The following is an 18,372-nucleotide window of genomic DNA, read 5'->3' on the forward strand; positions in this document are numbered from 1 at the left end:
TCCTTTACAAAGAAAACTGAATTCTGTACCTGTTCTAACATGCAAGTTGAATTTGGATAACTATGGTGTAGAGTATTTTGATTTCCTTTTGTCTAATGTCTGTTTAATTTGCATTAGGTAACACAAAAAGAGAACTTTGATAAGAACACTGAATCTTTTTATTTTTGTGATTCTTTTGCTGTTACAGCTAGATCAAATAATGTTACTACTGCAGTTTACTTAAGACACTAAAAGCTGGAATATGTTACTGCCCTGAAATATTTTGGTTTAGGTTGCTTTCAAACTGGAGACTTTCATGTTGCAAATATCTCTTAATTTTACTGAGCACTTCTTGAGGATTTGTGTTAAACGGAGAAACAATCGTAACAAATTTTTTCTTTGATCCACCTCATAATAAGAAAGTAATGGGAAATAGTCTAAATCTTATTGTTGTTTGCCTTAAGCTTTAAATTTTGTGCTTAGCAGCATTCCTTTAAGGTTTTGCATTTTAAAGTATACACTTTCAACTCTTTCATGATTTAAACAGGAAAAAAAGGGAGCTTGTTTCTTCTGCCTCTGAAGTTCCAAAGTTTTTTCTCATCAGCAGGACCACATTTTTAGTTCTTAGAATGACAGGTCTTTCTAAACATTTTTGGCTACAAGTGTATTGCATTAATGTTTTGCAATTATTTTAATTCTTAAGTATCACTTCTTACAGAGAAGCAGATGCTTCTCATGGGTCATGGTGACACTTGGTATCAAAGTATCTATTTCTGCAAGTCAACCAAGAATTTCACCTTGGTGATCTAATCTAGGTTTAATCCATTGGTCCATTTTGGTGTTGATGAATTTCAGGTTTTGCAGTTAAAACGAAAAATAGTAATCATGGTTTGTCAGAAGGTTTTTTGTTTCATTATGTTTCATTCAGATTTAAGTAGAGCTATGGTCAAGCCTTTGTAGCTGCTTTAGAGTGTACTAACAGTCCCTACTAATGTTATATTGCACTTCATTGCTCTAATTGGTCTGACAACTTGCTGCTGCAAGTTATGGGCAAAGTGTAGAGAGACCTTCCCATTGAGTGACAAGGTGCAGAAGGGGCCCCCTTGCTTTCTAAACTCCTCTAGAGAGAAGTCTAGGTGCAGCTGGATCCAGTCTATCTCCCAGACTTAGTCAATGGTTTATGAATAAGGATTGTGTAGGTGAAGCTTTTTGCAACTTTGTTTTGCAGGATTAAGGATGGCAAACCAGATCTATAAATGATTCATTTTATTGATGTTGATGATAATGATGAGACTAAAAGACTCGAATCAGAAGTATTTACCATATGCAATGGAGAGTAGTTAGAGGTACTACAGTATAGTGCACTGTTTCTTGAAGCAGTGTTGAAACAGCAGTATTAAAAGATGGAATAGAGATGAATTAATAGAGATGAATAACAATTATTGAATAGAGATGAATAATACACACCAATTACTATGAACTGTTAGAGAAGTTGATGTCATAGGTAAGCTGAGTTATCCCTTTAAAATAGTGTCTTGGACGACCTGTTTAGTTTCCTCTGCCTAGTTCAATCATCTTGATTGTTTTCCTTGTGAACTGAACAGCACAAATTACAAGCAGGAACTAAAGCTAGATAATACTGTCAGAGACTGAGAGCTTCAAAATGTCTATGCTGTCTGTCTGGAATAGCATCTGTGTGTTGTTTGGATATAATCCATCTGTTTTGATTTGGACTGTTAACTTCTGCTAAACTTCTGAAAATAATAGTTTAAAAGGGATTAAAATATTTGTAATCACATAGCACTAGCTTCAATATTTTCTTTCCTGTAGTATTTATCATGGCTGTTTCTTATAACTTGTCTGCTTCTATGCTTATTGTTCTGTTTTTATCTTAGGCAATCATGTTGGCTGTCATGAAGAAGTTGACATATGATGAAGAATATAATTTTGAAAATGAGGTATTGTGTTGTAGGAATAAACAGACACATGCAACTTAATTATATGTAGCAAAACTTGCTCACACTTAAGATACATATTTTTCATAGACTAAAGATTTAAAGGTAGGAAGCAAGGGTCCATAGGCTGAGGTTTTTTCCTATATGGAAAGCTTCTAGGCATGTCTGTATAGGACAAAACAACATAGTAAAGGTATATCCAAGCCAACTGAGTTTACAGTGTTTGTGGCTGTGTTTGTGCAGACCTATTCTAAGGCAAATAGAGCTGTGCTGATAAATAAACATAGCAGTTGAGGTGGCTTGTTCAGTGCAAATTTGCACGTTTCTGCATGTCACTTCTGTCTTGCAAAAATACTTGAGAAATACTGTGTAATGAAACTCAAAAGAAGTGCAGCTTGTGCTACTGGAGATGGTCATACCTCTGCAAAAATGAGCTAAGGGTGGGGTAAGGTCTTTGATTTCATTTTCCTTGCATGCTTAACATCTCTATCAGCCAGCAGTAATGATTTTGTATGTGAGAGAGCAATAGTCTTAAAAGGGTTAACTTAAACTGTATCCTGTCCATCATAAGTGTGTCAGTCCAATTTTAAAACTAAGTCTTTGAGGAGTGAGTGTCAGCCAGCAGTAATGTGAGAGAGCAATAGTCTTAAAAGGGTTAACTTAAACTGTATCCTGTCCATCATAAGTGTGTCAGTCCAATTTTAAAACTAAGTCTTTGAGGAGTGAGTCAGTTTTTAAAAATTGGGTCAATAAGGCTTTGCCAAGAGCATTTTCTTAATTGTACTTTTGGCTGGCTTTCATTTTGGAAAGCCTTTTTAGTATGTTTCTGGACTGAATGCAGTGGATCTCAACATACTATATCCAACCATAAAAGGAGCCTGCTGTTTATGTTGCAAGAGCACTGGATGAGCATTATTGAATTCTCAGTGTGCTGTACTGGTTTTGTATGTACATGTTTTTTCTTTAGGTGTAATTGTCTAAAATGGTTGTGGATGAATTTAAACATGAAAATAAGGACTTTACTGATGTGAGTTTTTTTTGGTAGGGTGAAGATGAAGCAATGTTTGTAGAGTACAGAAAACAATTGAAACTGTTGCTGGACAGACTTGCTCAGGTTTCACCAGAATTACTGTTGGCATCTGTCCGCAGAGTTTTTAACACTACACTTCAGTAAGTTGGGGTTTATAACTTGGTTTGTATATTGCCTTTTTGGTATTTGTTTTTTATTTTCCTTTTGTAAACCATCAGTCTGTAGAGAAATGTGTGATGCAGCAAGGTGAAGTCAGTTGACAGAATGAGCTCATTACAACTTAATGATAAATACAGCTTCGTGTCACCTGTCACTCAGCTCCTTAGAAGGAAAAACTTTCTTTTTATAACTTTAAATGGCAGCTTTTCTTTCCTAGAGATGTTTCTTGATCTTTGTCAGTTATCTACACAGCACCAGCTGTTTGGAGAGGTATTCACTTCGCCACATCTCATGAGAGTGTCCTTGAGGTGTAAACATTATGTATTATTTTTATCAGAGAAACAAGGTTGGATGGGAGTGAAAAATCTAAGTGAAGTATTTTTGTAAAAAAAAAAAATCTCATCCTGGAAGCTGCACACAAGTAAAGAAACATTACTAGTTCCTTGGCTAGGAGGAAAGTTTTGTGTATACAAATAGATATCCAGTATTGTTTGTGGCTACCTTGTACCTTAACTGAGTCTCTTCTTATGTGAAGCTGAATGGCTTGTCCTCGTGTCATAGTAGGTATGTTTGTATCTAAATAAGCACAATAGAAATCTGTAGTTTTCAAGTGGAAACTGGCAAAAGAAAGAGGCCAGTTCTTTTGCCAGTTCCCACTAGAAAGCTAGTGATGAGAAGGTGGTATTTTAGAGGATAAAGTCTCTCAGAAGCATCTTGAATAACCACCTGAGCCTTCCAGTGCTTTCTTTAGTTCTTTTTTCTTTTTATGCTGTGCATCTGAAGAAGGCTCAAAAAAATATTAATATGGTATAATTGTGATTATTTCATGAAGTACTAAAGACTAACATGATGTTCATATTCTTTCTCCAGGAACTGGCAGACTACACGATTTATGGAAGTAGAAGTGGCAATAAGGCTGCTGTATATGTTGGCTGAGGCTCTTCCTGTATCTCATGGTGCTCATTTCTCTGGTGATGTTACTAAAGCTACAGCTTTACAAGACATGATGAGAACGGTAAGCATGTCTTGAGAGCTTTTAAAAAGTGCCACTAAAGCCTAGAATGTTTCAGTTAAAATGGCTCCTTGTAATGACCAGCATATCACTTCGGCTTCAGTTAGGTTTTATAAACAGCTAAAATACTAATTTTCTAATGCTTTTATTTGTAGCTGGTGACTTCTGGTGTTAGTGCCTATCAACACACATCAGTGACCCTGGAATTTTTTGAAACAGTGGTTCGATATGAAAAATTCTTTGCTGTTGAACCTCAGCACATTCCAACTGTACTAGTAAGTTTCATCTCATTTATATTTTTGACTCGGTGAGACTAGTTAAGTTCTTTAGACTTAAGAAATTTTCCTTTTCTCTGAAGTCCCTAAGGAAGCTGGGTTTTTTAACTTGTTGGATGATTAGATTTCCCCCCCTGCTTGTTTAGACACTCTAAGACTGAGATGCTTTATTGATTGCAGATGGCATTCTTAGATCACCGTGGTCTTCGTCATACGAGTCCCAAAGTGCGGAGTCGAACAGCTTACCTCTTTTCCAGATTTGTCAAGTCTCTTAAGTGAGTAAAGAAATGTATCCAAATGGCACTGAATTTACTACATAAAACACTTCTGTATGTCCCAGTTGTCATTGGGACAGGCTGGGCTTCAGATGGACTGCAGTGAAGTAAAATTCCAAAGCAGTGCTCTAGCAGTGTTGTTCTCCTGTGTAATACTAAGGTAGCAGTGGAAATATTTGTCACAGAACAAGAAGTGGAATACATATGCCCAGTTTATTTTGATCAGATGTTAAAGCTGATCAACAACATAAATGCCTTTTCTACTTTTTCTCAGTAAGCAGAGCTGAGTGTGAGTGGGTCTAGAGACTTTCAAGAGTAACTAGTCCCTGTCCCTAACTAAATTTTGAATTATTTTGGAATTTGTACTGATGAAGTTTACTCAGTGTATGAGTCCTTTGAACAGTCCTGTCCTTTTGGTCTTATTTCACAGGCATGCATTTCATTTAGAGGCAGAAGAAGCTCAGAGATGGCTCAGACTTCAGCATGCTTTTATTTTTCAACTGTTCAAAATCTTAAATGATGCATATTTTTTAAAAAAATGAGGGAAAGAAAGAAATGCCTATTTCCTACTATGCCATGCATTTATTTGGCCTACCAGTAGCATCATACCCATAAGCCAGATTTTTCTGCAGCAGTGCTTTGATATTTAAAGGGGATTCCTATATGGAGAAGGCAATTTAGCATCTAACTTCACAGCTTACATGAAATATCTTGAAACCTGTAAAAATGAATGTGCTTCTAAGTAGTGTTATGTACTTGTATTTTACTTCAGTAAGCAAATGAATCCCTTTATTGAAGATGTTCTGAACAGAATACAAGACCTGATGGAACTCTCTCCTCCTGTGAGTATTTGCAGTAGGTTTTTTTATGAGTGAGGCTTGCACTTATCTGTGTGCCTGAGTACTTGCTGAATTGTAAGCTTAGCATGCAGACATTTAAGCACAAATAATTATCCTGCTTTTTTTGGTGTGAGATCATTTGCACATCTTACTTTTGTACCTAATTGTAATAATCTTGCTTATGTGGGTTTCTGGGAGCACAGGGTAGAGATGTGTGTATATATAGAAGGCTAGAAACTTTGAGAAGACAGCCTTGACAGAAGACACTTAGTGAATTATGCCTGTTATCTTCCATTTTAGGAAAATGGCTACCAGGCGCTGTTAAGCAGTGATGATCAACTTTTCATTTATGAAACAGCTGGAGTGTTAATAGTTAACAGTGAATACTCTGCAGAAAGAAAACAGGTTCTGATGAGGAATTTGTTGACTCCGCTGATGGAGAAGTTCAAAGTATTGTTAGAAAAACTGATGATGGCACAAGATGAGGACAGACAGATGGCCCTGGCTGACTGCCTCAATCATGCTGTTGGGTTTGCTAGGTAGGTACAGCACAGCAACACTATATGTTTCTGGTTTGAGTAAAAGGGAAATGCAAAGGATTTAGTGGGAAGAGGGACGGAGTTTTCTATTTTATTGATCTAGAAAATCAGCAGTGGTTGTGGAATTTCTTGTGATAGCTGAGAAAATAAGTCCCCTTGGAAGAGTCTGCTTTGGATGTATATACAGAGAATATTGAGCAAGTTCATAATCAATCAGAATCTATTTCTTTGCTCAAATAATCGTATGGAGCTAATCTAATCATATGTTGTTGGTAAATTGTTAGAATTTAATTCTCAGAAACTGCCAAAATGATGCTACTTCATATGAAAATATTCTGTTCATTACTTCCACTGTCTGGCTCCCAGTTCATGAAATGGAGTACTGTAGTTTAGTGCCTGGGTTGGAAAGCATTTGTTCTCAGTGTTACTGCTTCTTCATTGTACTGGAATGTGAGCTTATGTAAACCTTGATGTGTGTTTTTACAGCCGAACCAGCAAGGCTTTCAGCAATAAGCAAACTGTAAAGCAATGTGGATGCTCAGAGGTTTATCTGGACTGCTTACAAACATTTCTGCCAGCTCTCAGTTGTCCATTACAAAAGGAAGTTCTGAGAAGTGGTGTCCGCACTTTCCTTCACCGCATGATTATTTGCCTAGAGGAGGAAGTTCTTCCATTCATTCCTTCTGCCTCTGAACACATGCTTAAAGATTGTGAAGCAAAAGATCTTCAAGAATTCATTCCTCTTATAAACCAAATAACAGCTAAGTTTAAGGTATGATAGGCCATTAGCTTTTCAGGGTCAAAGTGTTGCTGAGAGATCTTGTTTCTATTTCCGGAAAAACAGTGTCAGAGCCCTCCTTAAAAATTAGTAAGTGTATTTTGAAGGCTGCTATTGGGAACAATGTTTTTGATCACAGTCATATGTTCCTGGACTCACAGTGATTAAATGACTGATTTTTTTCTTTGATTAGTCTTAAATGCTTATATTGTGTTAATTTTTTTGATTTTATATTTTAAAATACTACTTGCATCACAAATTTTTCTTATTGACACAATTAACTTCATGCTCTCTACTGAAGTTTTAAGCTAATGTTAAAAATTAGTTTACAGATACACAAGGTTTGAAGTGAATTCTTATCTTTTATAATGAGATTTCCAGAAGATAGAGAAATATCGAATATGTGTATAAGGAGGAATATAGATTTATATTGGGGATAACAGTAGATAATTAAAAATAGTCCATGAAAGATGAGGAAGGTAAAAGAAAAAAGTCACAGGAGCAAGGTGGGACAAATACTATGTTCAGGTGTAATGTTTTAAGTTTGTATGATACAGTACTATTCTTATTATAATAGGTAAAATAAAGATCCTACCTTCTATGGTCTCACCTTGAATACTTTAAAGGCATACTATAAAGAGAGGAAAAAAGATAAAATCTTGCTTAAGCATTAAGAAATTAACATATTGCTTCTTTTTGGAATTCTGATGTGACTGAATAGCACGCCTTCAGTTTTTCAATTCATAATTAATTTAGTGCCCTTACATATATTTTGCACTAAAAGTGTTGTGACAAGTTTATTCTGTAATGTTAGTAGGAAAACTTCAGTAATAGTAAAGTTCTATAAAAGCTGGCTGTTGCCAGTTTTGACATCTTAGAGATGGTATTTCAGGAAATTTGAAATTGTCTGTCTGAACAGAAGGATGAAAAATCCTGAAAAACCTTTTCCTACACAAAATGAGGCTAGACAGGACTAGTTGCTTTTGTGCAAAAAGCTTAAAATAGGTGGTGTGTGAGTCAAGGTGCAGTAATGTTCATGGTGACCCTGATGCAACTTGCTGTGTTGTAAGTAATTGTATGAAATTACTAACATTAAAAGTGGATCCATGTTGAGAATTCTAACAAGCCTTTAAGTTTTAACTTCTTGATGTTCAATTTCTCTTTTTGAGCTCACACCCTTTTCTGATCTTCACAGACGCAGGTTTCACCTTTTCTGCAACAGATGTTTATGCCACTACTTCGTGCTATTTTTGAGGTGTTGCTCCTTCCAGCGGAAGAAAATGACCAGTCTGCTGCTTTAGAAAAACAAATGTTACGGAGGAGTTACTTTGCTTTTCTGCAGACAGTAACTGGCAGTGGAATGAGTGAAGTCATAGCTAATCAAGGTAAGGGATCCAGTTTCTCAAAGGATAGTGCTGTGGTTATTCTCACCTACGTTTTTGCTAACTAAATTATTAGTCCAGTTTCTGGCAAGTACTGTTAACTATCTTACAATAGAATAGATTAATGGAAATACTGTGTTCAGCTTGCCTGATTCAAATTACCTGTTGTACAGGAATTTGGGGTTGTGAAGTCCAGATATAATAGGCATATTCTTTCTATTGATCTTTCCAAGCTTCATGTGATCACTGTGCCTGTTAGGACAAAAACAGTGTATCCAGTCTTCATGTATCATTGTACTTGTCTGGTGAATTGGAGATCATACAATACATACCAATGTATAGCAGTGTTCACACTGCTGGGCAAGACCACTCATAGCTGCCACTATTCATTGTGTCTGTTTTTGGAAGGACACATCAGTAAATCCTGTAAACTTCTATTACTGTTGCCTGATCTTGTTATCTATGGTAGAAGGCATCATGTGACTAAGTATATATGTAGTTACCAGGTTTTCCTCACCTTTCCTGGCCAGATGCAAATTAGTTATTTTTCATGGTGGGAATTTGAAGTCAGACATCTAGTTGCTTGATACCTTAAGTGATTCTTTCTGTTTAAATTCCATCAAAATGGATAGGGACTTCAGAAAGTTTAGAGTGACTTATCTGGTAAGTGAAGCTCAGAATTTCTTTCCCCTATCTTAAAATGGTGGTAATACTGCTGAGACAGGAAAAGGTAGTGAGAGCTTTCTTGAAAGAGGCACTTGGTAGTTGTGATGGGCCAAGAAATTTTTAAAGAGATCAAACAAATCAGCATTGATGCAGCACAGAAATTTATATGTCTGAAAAATATCTCATCATATGCTGCAAGATACGCTAACTGCTTCAGTGCTGCTGAGTTTTAATTAACACTTTCAAGTGTTAGAGAGGACAGAATTTTTATTTGTAAACAGGTCAAAGTACTGCCCTCACCTTTGTGTGTGTTAAAGGCCAGAAGAGCAATTTAAATCTCCAAACTTAAAAAAAAAATTAACCTAAATAAGAGTTGTCTTGCATCGTAGGGGAAACTTCCCAAAAATATTTGAGATTTGTGCAAAAAAGAGCTATTTTGAAGTTGAAGCATATCTTCCAGGTCAGTATTTATATAAAATAGCGTATGAATACCAAAGCATTTTGGGCTGTGGTTTGAAGTGACAAGTTCATTTTAATGTGTTTAAGGTGCAGAGAACGTGGAACGTGTGTTGTTCACTGTCATTCAAGGAGCAGTGGATTACCCAGATCCTATTGCACAGAAGACTTGTTTTATTATTCTTTCTAAGCTGGTGGAGCTCTGGGGTAAGAATGTCTTTCTGGAATTCCTTTCCATCTGCTACTAGCCGTGAAGCAATAATAGAACTTGAATTTTCTTTTTCTTTTTAGGAGGTAAAGATGGACCAGTAGGTTTTGCAGACTTTGTCTACAAGCACATTGTTCCTGCATGTTTCTTAGCACCTTTGAAGCAAACATTTGACTTAGCAGATGCCCAGACAGTACTGGTGTGTATTATGGATGGTTTTTTTGCATTAAATCCTGTGAGGCAGATTGAAGCTAACAAACCTGCAATAGCCATGGGGTATTAAAGATTGTCATCTCAGAAATAAAATCCCTTAGGTTCTGCAGTATTTTTTAACATTTAGGTATCTGTAGGATTAATTATTGAATATTGTGGTAGTGTATCCTGTAGTTTTCCTAGGCTCAAAATCAATTGGAGCTCTAAGTATTTAACATTGACCTGCATTACCTATTAACTAATGCTCAGTGAAAGCAAATACACAAAGTTGGCTGTTCTCTAGTTCATTTTGGATTCAGCTATGCAGAAGTTTTTCTGATTTTCTGACCTGGAAGGTCAAGACTTGGCATTATGTGAGGGGAAAATGAAGGGATAATGACATGAGCTAGCCCTTGTTTTGGGTCTCATGAAGTTCTTTAGCTGTGAATAGTGAACCAATAGACCAGTGCAACAGTCTAATGCTCTGTATTACATTTCAGGCTTTATCAGAATGTGCAGTGACATTAAAAACAATTCATCTCAAAAGGGTAAGCTTCATCATACTTCATAGGGAAAAACTGTCACAGGTTTCTTTCTAGTGGCTTTATCAATTTCCAAAAGTTAGATACTTACTAGGATGAATTCCTACTGTACTGTTATAAAATAATAGGATAATCATAATGCTGTGCATGGATACAGGGTCCAGTAGTTCTACCTCTTGATAAATTAATGCAAAATACTGACTCTTCATTAAGGAGAAAAATCTGCTCACTTTGTTGTTGTTGTAGTTCCAGGGTAACTTATGTGAATTAGTAAAGTTGATTCACTTTCTCTTGGTCGATCTATTGGATTATGTTTGTATTCTGCCAGTTTATGCAGTAATCCCTCCTTTGCTGAAACTTATCTGATAAATATAGGTAAAGAGAACAAAAACTGAAGTGTTAATCAAAATGTTTGTTTCGCTCAAAGGTTTGGACTTTCCATTTTATTACTGCTTAGTTCACTGCAGATTACATAGTTAATGTTACAGGAGAAGTACTGTGTTCATCTTCTCTTGGCTACTGAATTTTGCAGCTGAATTTTGCAATGGGAGCAGTATGGTAAAGCAGTAGGCAGATGCTAACATCCAATTATTTTATTTCTTCCAAATGTCAGATAGTTAATTATGGAGGCAACACTAATTTCACTATCTCTTACAGTTGACATGTAACAAACTGTTTGGCTGTATTGTAATTCTTACTTCAGTGTAATTTTTAGTGCATTTTTCTTCTGTGTAACAAAAGATACCAAATTGTAGTAGAACCTTTAAGGCCAAGGTTGAGAAATCTTTTTATTTGCTAACAGCTGAGAATAACTTAAACATTTGGAAAGCATTCATTTTCTGTGAAATGGTGATATAGATCACCATACAGTATAGGGCTATGGTTTTTCCATCTGTGAAAAAAAAAATGCATGAAAAAATTGTGTACTGCTTTTCTTTAGGGTCCTGAGTGCATTCAGTATCTTCAGCAAGAGTATTTGCCTTCTTTGCAAGTAGCTCCTGAGATAATCCAGGTAGGAGTTCCTAAAAGAATATGTGGAAAACTCTTTAACAATCATAAGTATAAAATGGGGAGAAATGGATATTTACCAAGTTAACTCCTTTAATCTCACAGTAAAATTTATTCAGTTATTGCATTTGAGACTAGGATTAATTTATCATAAGGAGTAAAGATACTGCGAGGATACCTTGCAAAAAAAAAATTCCAGTGCATGTTACTGTCTAAAAATCTTCCTACTTTAATTCAAAGTTTAACTTGAAGATATCCTTGTAGATAGTCCTATTTCTGTCTCCTCAGCTAAAAGTGAATGAGATCCTGTAACTGGAAAAAAAAAAACCCACCAAAGAAATAGTTTTCCACCCTAGAATGCATTTTGACTGTCATAGTATTTTACAAGTTTTTATCCATGACATGCTTTTTTTCAGTTGTACATTAGGGAAAATACAAATGAATATCAATGGCTTTAGTATGAATGTATCTCAGGTTGTTTTGTTGCTTCTTTTAGTTACTTCTTTGTTATTTCTTTTAGTTATTTCTTTGCTCTCTCTTACAGGAATTCTGTCAAGCACTTCAGCAGCCTGATGCTAAAGTTTTTAAAAATTACTTAAAGGTATAAAGATTTTTCTTTCAATAGTTTTTAGTTCCATTTCAACTTTATCATACCGTTCAGTCATAGTAAGAACTTGAAGTAAAACCTAAATACTGAATTATTTAATAGTTTTTAGCTATTGGGAATCTCCAAGTAGCAAAGCAGTTAATTGGAAAGACAGAGCAAACAACAACAAACCTGCATCTATAAAATTGTCACTCATTCTTAGCACCTTGCCATCTCAGTAGTTTGATATTCTTGGGGCTTTTGTTTAATAGCTGAAAAAGCAATAATGTGATGCTATAATTGTAGAGAGTGTCAGAACAGGTAATTTTTGAGGCTTTGAGCATAAACAAATAGCACAAGTCACACCCTTACACTTAATGTGTTAACCAGTATGTTAAACACAAAAATGAGCTCTGTCAAACAAATCCTCTTATACCTCAAGCATTCCATGTCTTACGTTTCCTTTGTTTTAATTTTTTAAAAATAATTTTTCACAGGTTTTTTTCCAGCGAGCCAAGCCCTAAGGAAAGTACTGGAATCTCATGTACCTGTTTCCATAATGCAGAACTCTGGTTGTTAATTTATAAAAATGCTAACTCTTGTGCCATTCAAACTGGTTTTCTTTTTAAGAAATGTTGCTTTGTGCTCACATCAGTGCGTACTTTAACCTTCTGCAAAAAAGAAATGCAAATTCCCCACCTGTGTCTCAGACATGAAGGTATGTGACAACATGAAAAATTATCTGTATACACAAACTTTTATTATGTATAGGATGAGTTAAGCTTACATTGTAACACATACAGCAAGGAAATTACACTTATTTTTTAAATTAAATGAATAAAATGTAAAAATACCTTCAGACCATAGCAATGGTTATTAAAATGTGTACATTTTTGATACGGAGTAAAATGTTTTAATAAGACATAAAATTCATTTGTTCATGTATGGTGACATGAAAATAAAACAATCAAAGTCCTTCTTGTAGATAGTCATTTTATTGAAGTTGTCTTAATGATAAAATATATATATACCTCCTATAAAACAGATTGGTGTAATAAATGATTTCACTTAAAAGTAGCATCTGGTTCTATCTTTTTTTTATAAAACCAATAAAATTTGATGCAGTGAAATGTCTTAAGTCTCTCTGAATCATTTCAGTGGAATTTTTAGAAGCTACAGCATTCTTTAATCTTCTGGCTGTTATATCTAAGTAGAACCTGGCAATTTTTCTGGTGCTTAGGTAATAAATTATATTGCTCCCTTGCATGTGGATGATGCTGGCAGAAGGAATTGCATTCACTGCAGAATTTCAGTAGCATCAATGGTCTATACAGTGATTTTTAGTAGAATGCTACTACTTTTATTTTTTTAATTCTCTAACATGACATGTTTTTATGACTGTCTCATAGGGGCAGGGGAAAGTTTGAGTCTTGCCATGCATGGGATTTATAATACTTTCCTCATGAACTAATGTCCATAGTAAAAAGCTGACTTACTTCTAGTGTAATCAGATGAATATTTTTTAGACTCTGTGGTGCCATGTTCTTCTTTCACTTTAATTGAAAAATAGATGGGAAGGTGGGTCAGAAGCAGCATCCAGGATTAGAGTGTGGTGATGTTTTGAGCATACTGCCATTTTCATTTTTCACTGAGGGAAGAAAAGTACCTCAACTACCTTCAGTAGGACAGTATTACTTTTGTAACATTTTGTTCCTGATTTAAATGTGTTTAATCAAAAGTTTCTTGTTACTTGATTTGTTGTATCACAGAATGAGTGCTTGTTGTGCTTTTCATATTTCCTAGTTTCACATGTTTCCCTCCTATTGCTGCCATACCAATGCTCCGTTTCATCTTCTCCCATAGCACTAGAAGCCTTCCCTCTCTGGCTTGGTGCTTTCCAGGTGCTGCCGTTCTCCTGCACCTCCCCAGCACGAAGGCTGCCCCCCTGACACTGCAGCTATGGCTGGGGATTTGCTGTCACTCTTCTGTGTCTGTCCTGGCCTCCTCCCCCACAGTTATGGAAGCTTTACCACACAGAGAGGAGAGCTTTCAGTAGGCAGATTATGAAGTGAACAATAAAGCGTTTTGGTTTGAGTCACTATTATTTTTATATGTGAATTAGGGTTTTGCTTCTCGAGTAAGAGCAGTGCTGCTATGAGGATGCTTTAGCTGTTATCAAATTAGACCCTCAGAGGAAAGTCTTGGTTGAGTTACTATATGTGAATTAGGATTTTACCTTCTTGAGTAAGGGCAGTGCTGCTAAGAGGATGCTTTAGCTGTTATCAAATTAGACCCTCAGAGGAAAGTCTTTAAGCTGGCATCTGCCAAGAGAGACTCTTTTCCTTCCTCAACCCCACCATCCTTCCCTACTGCTGTAGGTCCCTTTGAGCTCCAAATCTGGAGCTCATCTGTGCCCATCATCAGCTCTCCAGGAAGCTGAAGCAGCAGAAACACTTCCCCCTCACAGTGTGTTGCCTGCTCTGGTGGTGGCAGGTGAGAATGGATAGAAAGCAGAGCGCACCAAGTGTAGGATAGAGCTGCATGTGACACCCATTATGTGGGTGTGCCTCTGTTATAAACTTGTACCCTGCCCTCCCATCCATCACTGAATGAGTATCCTGTAGGATGAGTAGTCTGGACCTTCAGGGAATGTAAGTTGGTTCAGTTTGAAGAATTAAAAAAGGATTGTTTACTTTTCTATGCTTTGACTGTTCAATCAGCATACTGTCCTATCAGGGCTTATGCAACATGAGGTGTAAAGCAGCACTGTGGGCTAGTTTTGTATCTTTAGCCTAACATGTAATTACTGATTCTGGCTACAAGCAGGTTATTTTCAAGAGTGTGAACTAGATTCTTCAGGCAGTGTTTGGATACTTTGAACATAATATGAAAACTACTCAAGCACATGGTGACTCTCAGGGATGGTCTTGTGCAGAGCCAGAAGCTGTAACTGAAGAATCCTTGGTAGGCCCCTTCCAAATCAGCACATTCTATGACTCTGTGATATTTCTTGTGGGGTAGAAGGGGCATAAGAGATAAATGAGAGCACTCCGTGGAGAGATTAGGTTGACAATCACAATTTATCCTTTTCCAGACAAACATTAATTTCATTTAAAGGCTGCACCAAACACAACCACCTGCAGCTTTCCTGTATGACTTAACATTGTTGTGGTCAAAATGAAGGTCTCGACTGAAGGTGTTTAAAATCATCATCATGGTGGTAAACTCCTCCAGTGTATAAGGCAAATTTCCTCTTGTAAGGAGTGTTTAAATGAGAAACACAACTGCAAGTCATAATTAAAGATGAGGCACCTTTTCTAGAGAGATGGTACCTTTCATTTACAAGCTGGTATAATTGCTAAAGACTGATAAGCTTTCAGGCCTATGCAGCTACAGACTGCTGAATTTAACATGAATGAGAATCCAAATACAAGAGAGGTGAGGAATACTAAAAGTTTTACTCATATGCTAAAAAGAAATGGAAGCAAGCAAAGAAAAAAAAATCTAGAATGAAACTGTAATGGCAGTTTCTTTTTTTGTGTCTGTTTTCTCCTATTCTTAAATTGGGCATAATGTTTTGAAAGATGCAAGGACACAACACAAATGTAGTAGGGAACCATCCCCTCTACAATACAGCATTATAAAGTAAAGTTCAGATGCCAACAAATGGGGAACATTAATTTAGCATTTATATTAAGACCATAAATGCATCAATGTATCCATTTCACTATGGAAAACTTGGGAAAAACCTTAGTGCCTTGCAACCAATTTTTCAGTTTCACTACGGAGAACTTTGAAAATACTTTAGTGCCCTGTAACAAGTGAAGCAGAGAAAGTCTGAACTTTTGATAAAACTAATGAAAGGTAAGATAGCAACAACAAAGAAAGCCTGGGAGCAAGAGGCTGCTGTCAGTTCCTCAAGAGAACAGGCTTCCAAAATTTGGGAAGATGGCAACTCCAAACAGGAAATACAGGGCATCAAAAGAGGGATCGTCTCGGAAGAGGAAAAAAAATATATTTTCACTATTTTCCCCACTATAATTATGATCAGATTACATTACGCATAAATTATATCACTACTTCATTCTACAGATAATTTACTGGAACAGCAACATTACCGAACAGACAAAAAATACACAGCAAGGGATAAATCAGCCAAGAACTCTGGTTTAAAACATACCAGTAACAACTGAGCGGTAGCAGGGATGTGAAAACTGCCACGATTTCGTGAGGTTTTAACGAGGTGGAACAGAGAAATTACACGGGGCAGAAAGAAGTTTCTGCCGGCTCTCCCTGGAGCCCGCCGTGGGTCCCACACGCCCGGCTCGGCGCTCGGAGCGGGGCAGGGGCAGCTCTGTCAGGGAGCCGAGGAGGCGACACCTCCGCCGGACCGATTACGCAGCAAAAAAATCACGGCGGCACCCTCCCCGGAAGCGCTCCGAGCCCGTTGGGAACGCCGCGCCAGCGAAAACACCCGCAGTGACCACGTTTACCCAACACCCCACGCCCACTTTCCCATGTTTCCCAGATATTTTCCTGTCTCGCGGTGCGCGGCCTCGGCCCCACCGCGCGGGGTTCCCGCACAGGCCCCGCCGGGCGCGGAGGGCGCGGCGGCCGCGCNNNNCGGCGGCGCGCCCCGAGGCGCGGCCGGCCCGTGGCCTCTGCGGCGTGCCCGGGGCCCGGCCCTTGCCCCGGTCTCGGTGACTTCTGTCCCCGTGAATGTGACTCAGGAAGCGCTGTCGCCTTCGTGGCTGTAGGAGTTGTTAAAGTTTCTCGTCCTGCTGTGGGGATGAGTCCCGGCGCTGTGCCTGCCCCCTCCCCGCCGAGAGGAGGACGTGGCCCTCCGCTGGTTTCCAGGAGCTGCAGTCCCGGACAGGCCGGGTCCTCTACCTGCATTACGGATTGACAACCCTAGAGCAGGGGTGATGAGCAGCACTAGAGCCAGGCTTGCCATTTGGTTTGTGTGCCTGTGGAAGAATGTTAGGGTTCAAGCAGCACCTGGTGTGGCCAAGGGCAGGGTATTTCCATGACTGAGATGCCTGCTGTTGCACTGGAAACCCCCTAAGGGGGTTATAGCTGAAGAAAGCAGGGGTAGGAAGCAGGAGCTTCAGGGGGAAAAGCTTATTTTCTAAGCCTTGAGAGAGGGCATACAGGGAAGTATAAAAGGTTAATAGTTAACAGACTGTGAATAACATTAATTTGGAACCTGAGCACCTTGTCTGTTGGCTTTGGTGGCATATAGGATCCTGTAAACAGAAAGAGCCATCACTTCATCATGTGTCCCTGCTTGCCTGGTGCAGTTGTGTATTGCAGCTGTGAACAGGGGAGCCATACCTGCTTTGTGTGCTTATCCCGTGTGCCTGAGGTCGCAGAAAATTCCTTCCTGTTAGTTAGGAGCAGTCAGTACTTCTGCTTCAAAGCATTGGGAGTTTAAAATCAACTAAATTAGTAATGCAGTCTTTTTTTATTACGATCCCCTCTGCTGATAGATTAAAAGAGTAGCAGCATGACCAGAAGCAGAAAAATCTTCAATAAAAAGCAGCCCCCAAGCCCCTGAAATGCTAATGAGTCATAGGGGATAATAAATCAAACTGCTAGCTGGAGAGATTTCTTTAGGTGTATGTGAGGAGCTTTTGACTCATTAATACCAGACTTAGTGACCATAAGTGAGATGTGAAGAAATAGCAAGTTCAGCATTAAGCCTAGTGACAAGGTCAGTCATACAGTTAGAGCCTTTTTAATTTCTTTAAATTATTATTATTATTTTAATAGGAAACCCTTAGTAACTTGATTTAGAAATATAGTGGGAGAAATGAAAACTTGAGATGCTGAGTATTTAACAAAGTTCATTTATGACTGTCAGAGAACACAAAGTATTAAAGGAGGCCTAACATGTTATTCAATCTAATTATTATAATTTGAAGGTTAAAACTGAATGAGACTTTATACCTTAAAAGTGAAGACTGCCAAAAAGAGTGTACTCTTTTAGCAAAAAAAGGGTAATAGTGCAATACTGACTTTGTTTTGCCACGTAATATGTACCCTGGGATTAATATTGCTATATTTATATCTATATTTTGTTTTAAGAGTGAAAAAGCCCCAGACCTTGAGAATCCATTAAATGACTTTCTGGTCTGGGGTTATTCTTAATATCCACTGAATGATACTGAAGATCATCTGTTGCAGTCATGTTCTTTTGTTTTTTCATCCATTGACCTTTATGCATATTTAATTATAGATTAATACTGTAAAGAAAAAGAGCTGATCTTATACATAAGCTATCTCATCTTTATTATTTTGGGAAGTGTAATAATTCAGTCTATTAATGGGCTGCTAAATTTTGCTTTTATTTGAATAGATTTCGGTGAAGAATTTCTGTGCACTTTCTGTCTGATTAGAAAGGATTTGTTATGTTTCTGTGTCTTGCTATGTGTCCATGAATGTTGTTTTGAAGTAAATCACAAAATACATGTTTGCTGGTAATGTTCCAG

General features: G+C 37.5%; 1 protein-coding gene and 1 long non-coding RNA gene across 3 annotated transcripts in view; one reads left to right on the forward strand and one right to left on the reverse strand.

The window, feature by feature from the left end:
* Nucleotides 1-12,958, forward strand: part of XPOT (exportin for tRNA) — a 27,487-nt gene extending 14,529 nt beyond the window's left edge. The window contains exons 12-26 of one of the 2 annotated variants that reach the window (XM_039704145.1): nucleotides 1,875-1,937; nucleotides 2,980-3,104; nucleotides 3,994-4,138; nucleotides 4,291-4,410; nucleotides 4,591-4,685; nucleotides 5,458-5,527; nucleotides 5,825-6,063; nucleotides 6,550-6,835; nucleotides 8,037-8,226; nucleotides 9,436-9,552; nucleotides 9,637-9,752; nucleotides 10,246-10,293; nucleotides 11,228-11,299; nucleotides 11,840-11,896; nucleotides 12,379-12,958. In XM_039704145.1, coding sequence (XP_039560079.1) covers nucleotides 1,875-1,937; nucleotides 2,980-3,104; nucleotides 3,994-4,138; nucleotides 4,291-4,410; nucleotides 4,591-4,685; nucleotides 5,458-5,527; nucleotides 5,825-6,063; nucleotides 6,550-6,835; nucleotides 8,037-8,226; nucleotides 9,436-9,552; nucleotides 9,637-9,752; nucleotides 10,246-10,293; nucleotides 11,228-11,299; nucleotides 11,840-11,896; nucleotides 12,379-12,405 — 1,770 coding nt within the window. In that variant the 3' untranslated portion in view covers nucleotides 12,406-12,958. The remainder of the gene's footprint in view (nucleotides 1-1,874; nucleotides 1,938-2,979; nucleotides 3,105-3,993; nucleotides 4,139-4,290; nucleotides 4,411-4,590; nucleotides 4,686-5,457; nucleotides 5,528-5,824; nucleotides 6,064-6,549; nucleotides 6,836-8,036; nucleotides 8,227-9,435; nucleotides 9,553-9,636; nucleotides 9,753-10,245; nucleotides 10,294-11,227; nucleotides 11,300-11,839; nucleotides 11,897-12,378) is intronic. The other variant, XM_039704146.1, reaches the window with a different exon arrangement.
* On the reverse strand, nucleotides 11,058-16,435 carry LOC120499888. Its single transcript, XR_005626986.1, has 2 exons — nucleotides 16,062-16,435; nucleotides 11,058-11,309 (listed from the first exon to the last, which is right to left on the reverse strand). It is a non-coding gene; the product is annotated as an uncharacterized LOC120499888 (long non-coding RNA).
* Between the last annotated feature and the right edge of the window lie 1,937 nt (nucleotides 16,436-18,372).

Source organism: Passer montanus, unplaced genomic scaffold (assembly GCF_014805655.1).
Source record: "Passer montanus isolate IOZ18808 unplaced genomic scaffold, ASM1480565v1 scaffold17, whole genome shotgun sequence".
Classification (NCBI taxonomy): Eukaryota; Metazoa; Chordata; class Aves; order Passeriformes; family Passeridae; genus Passer; species Passer montanus.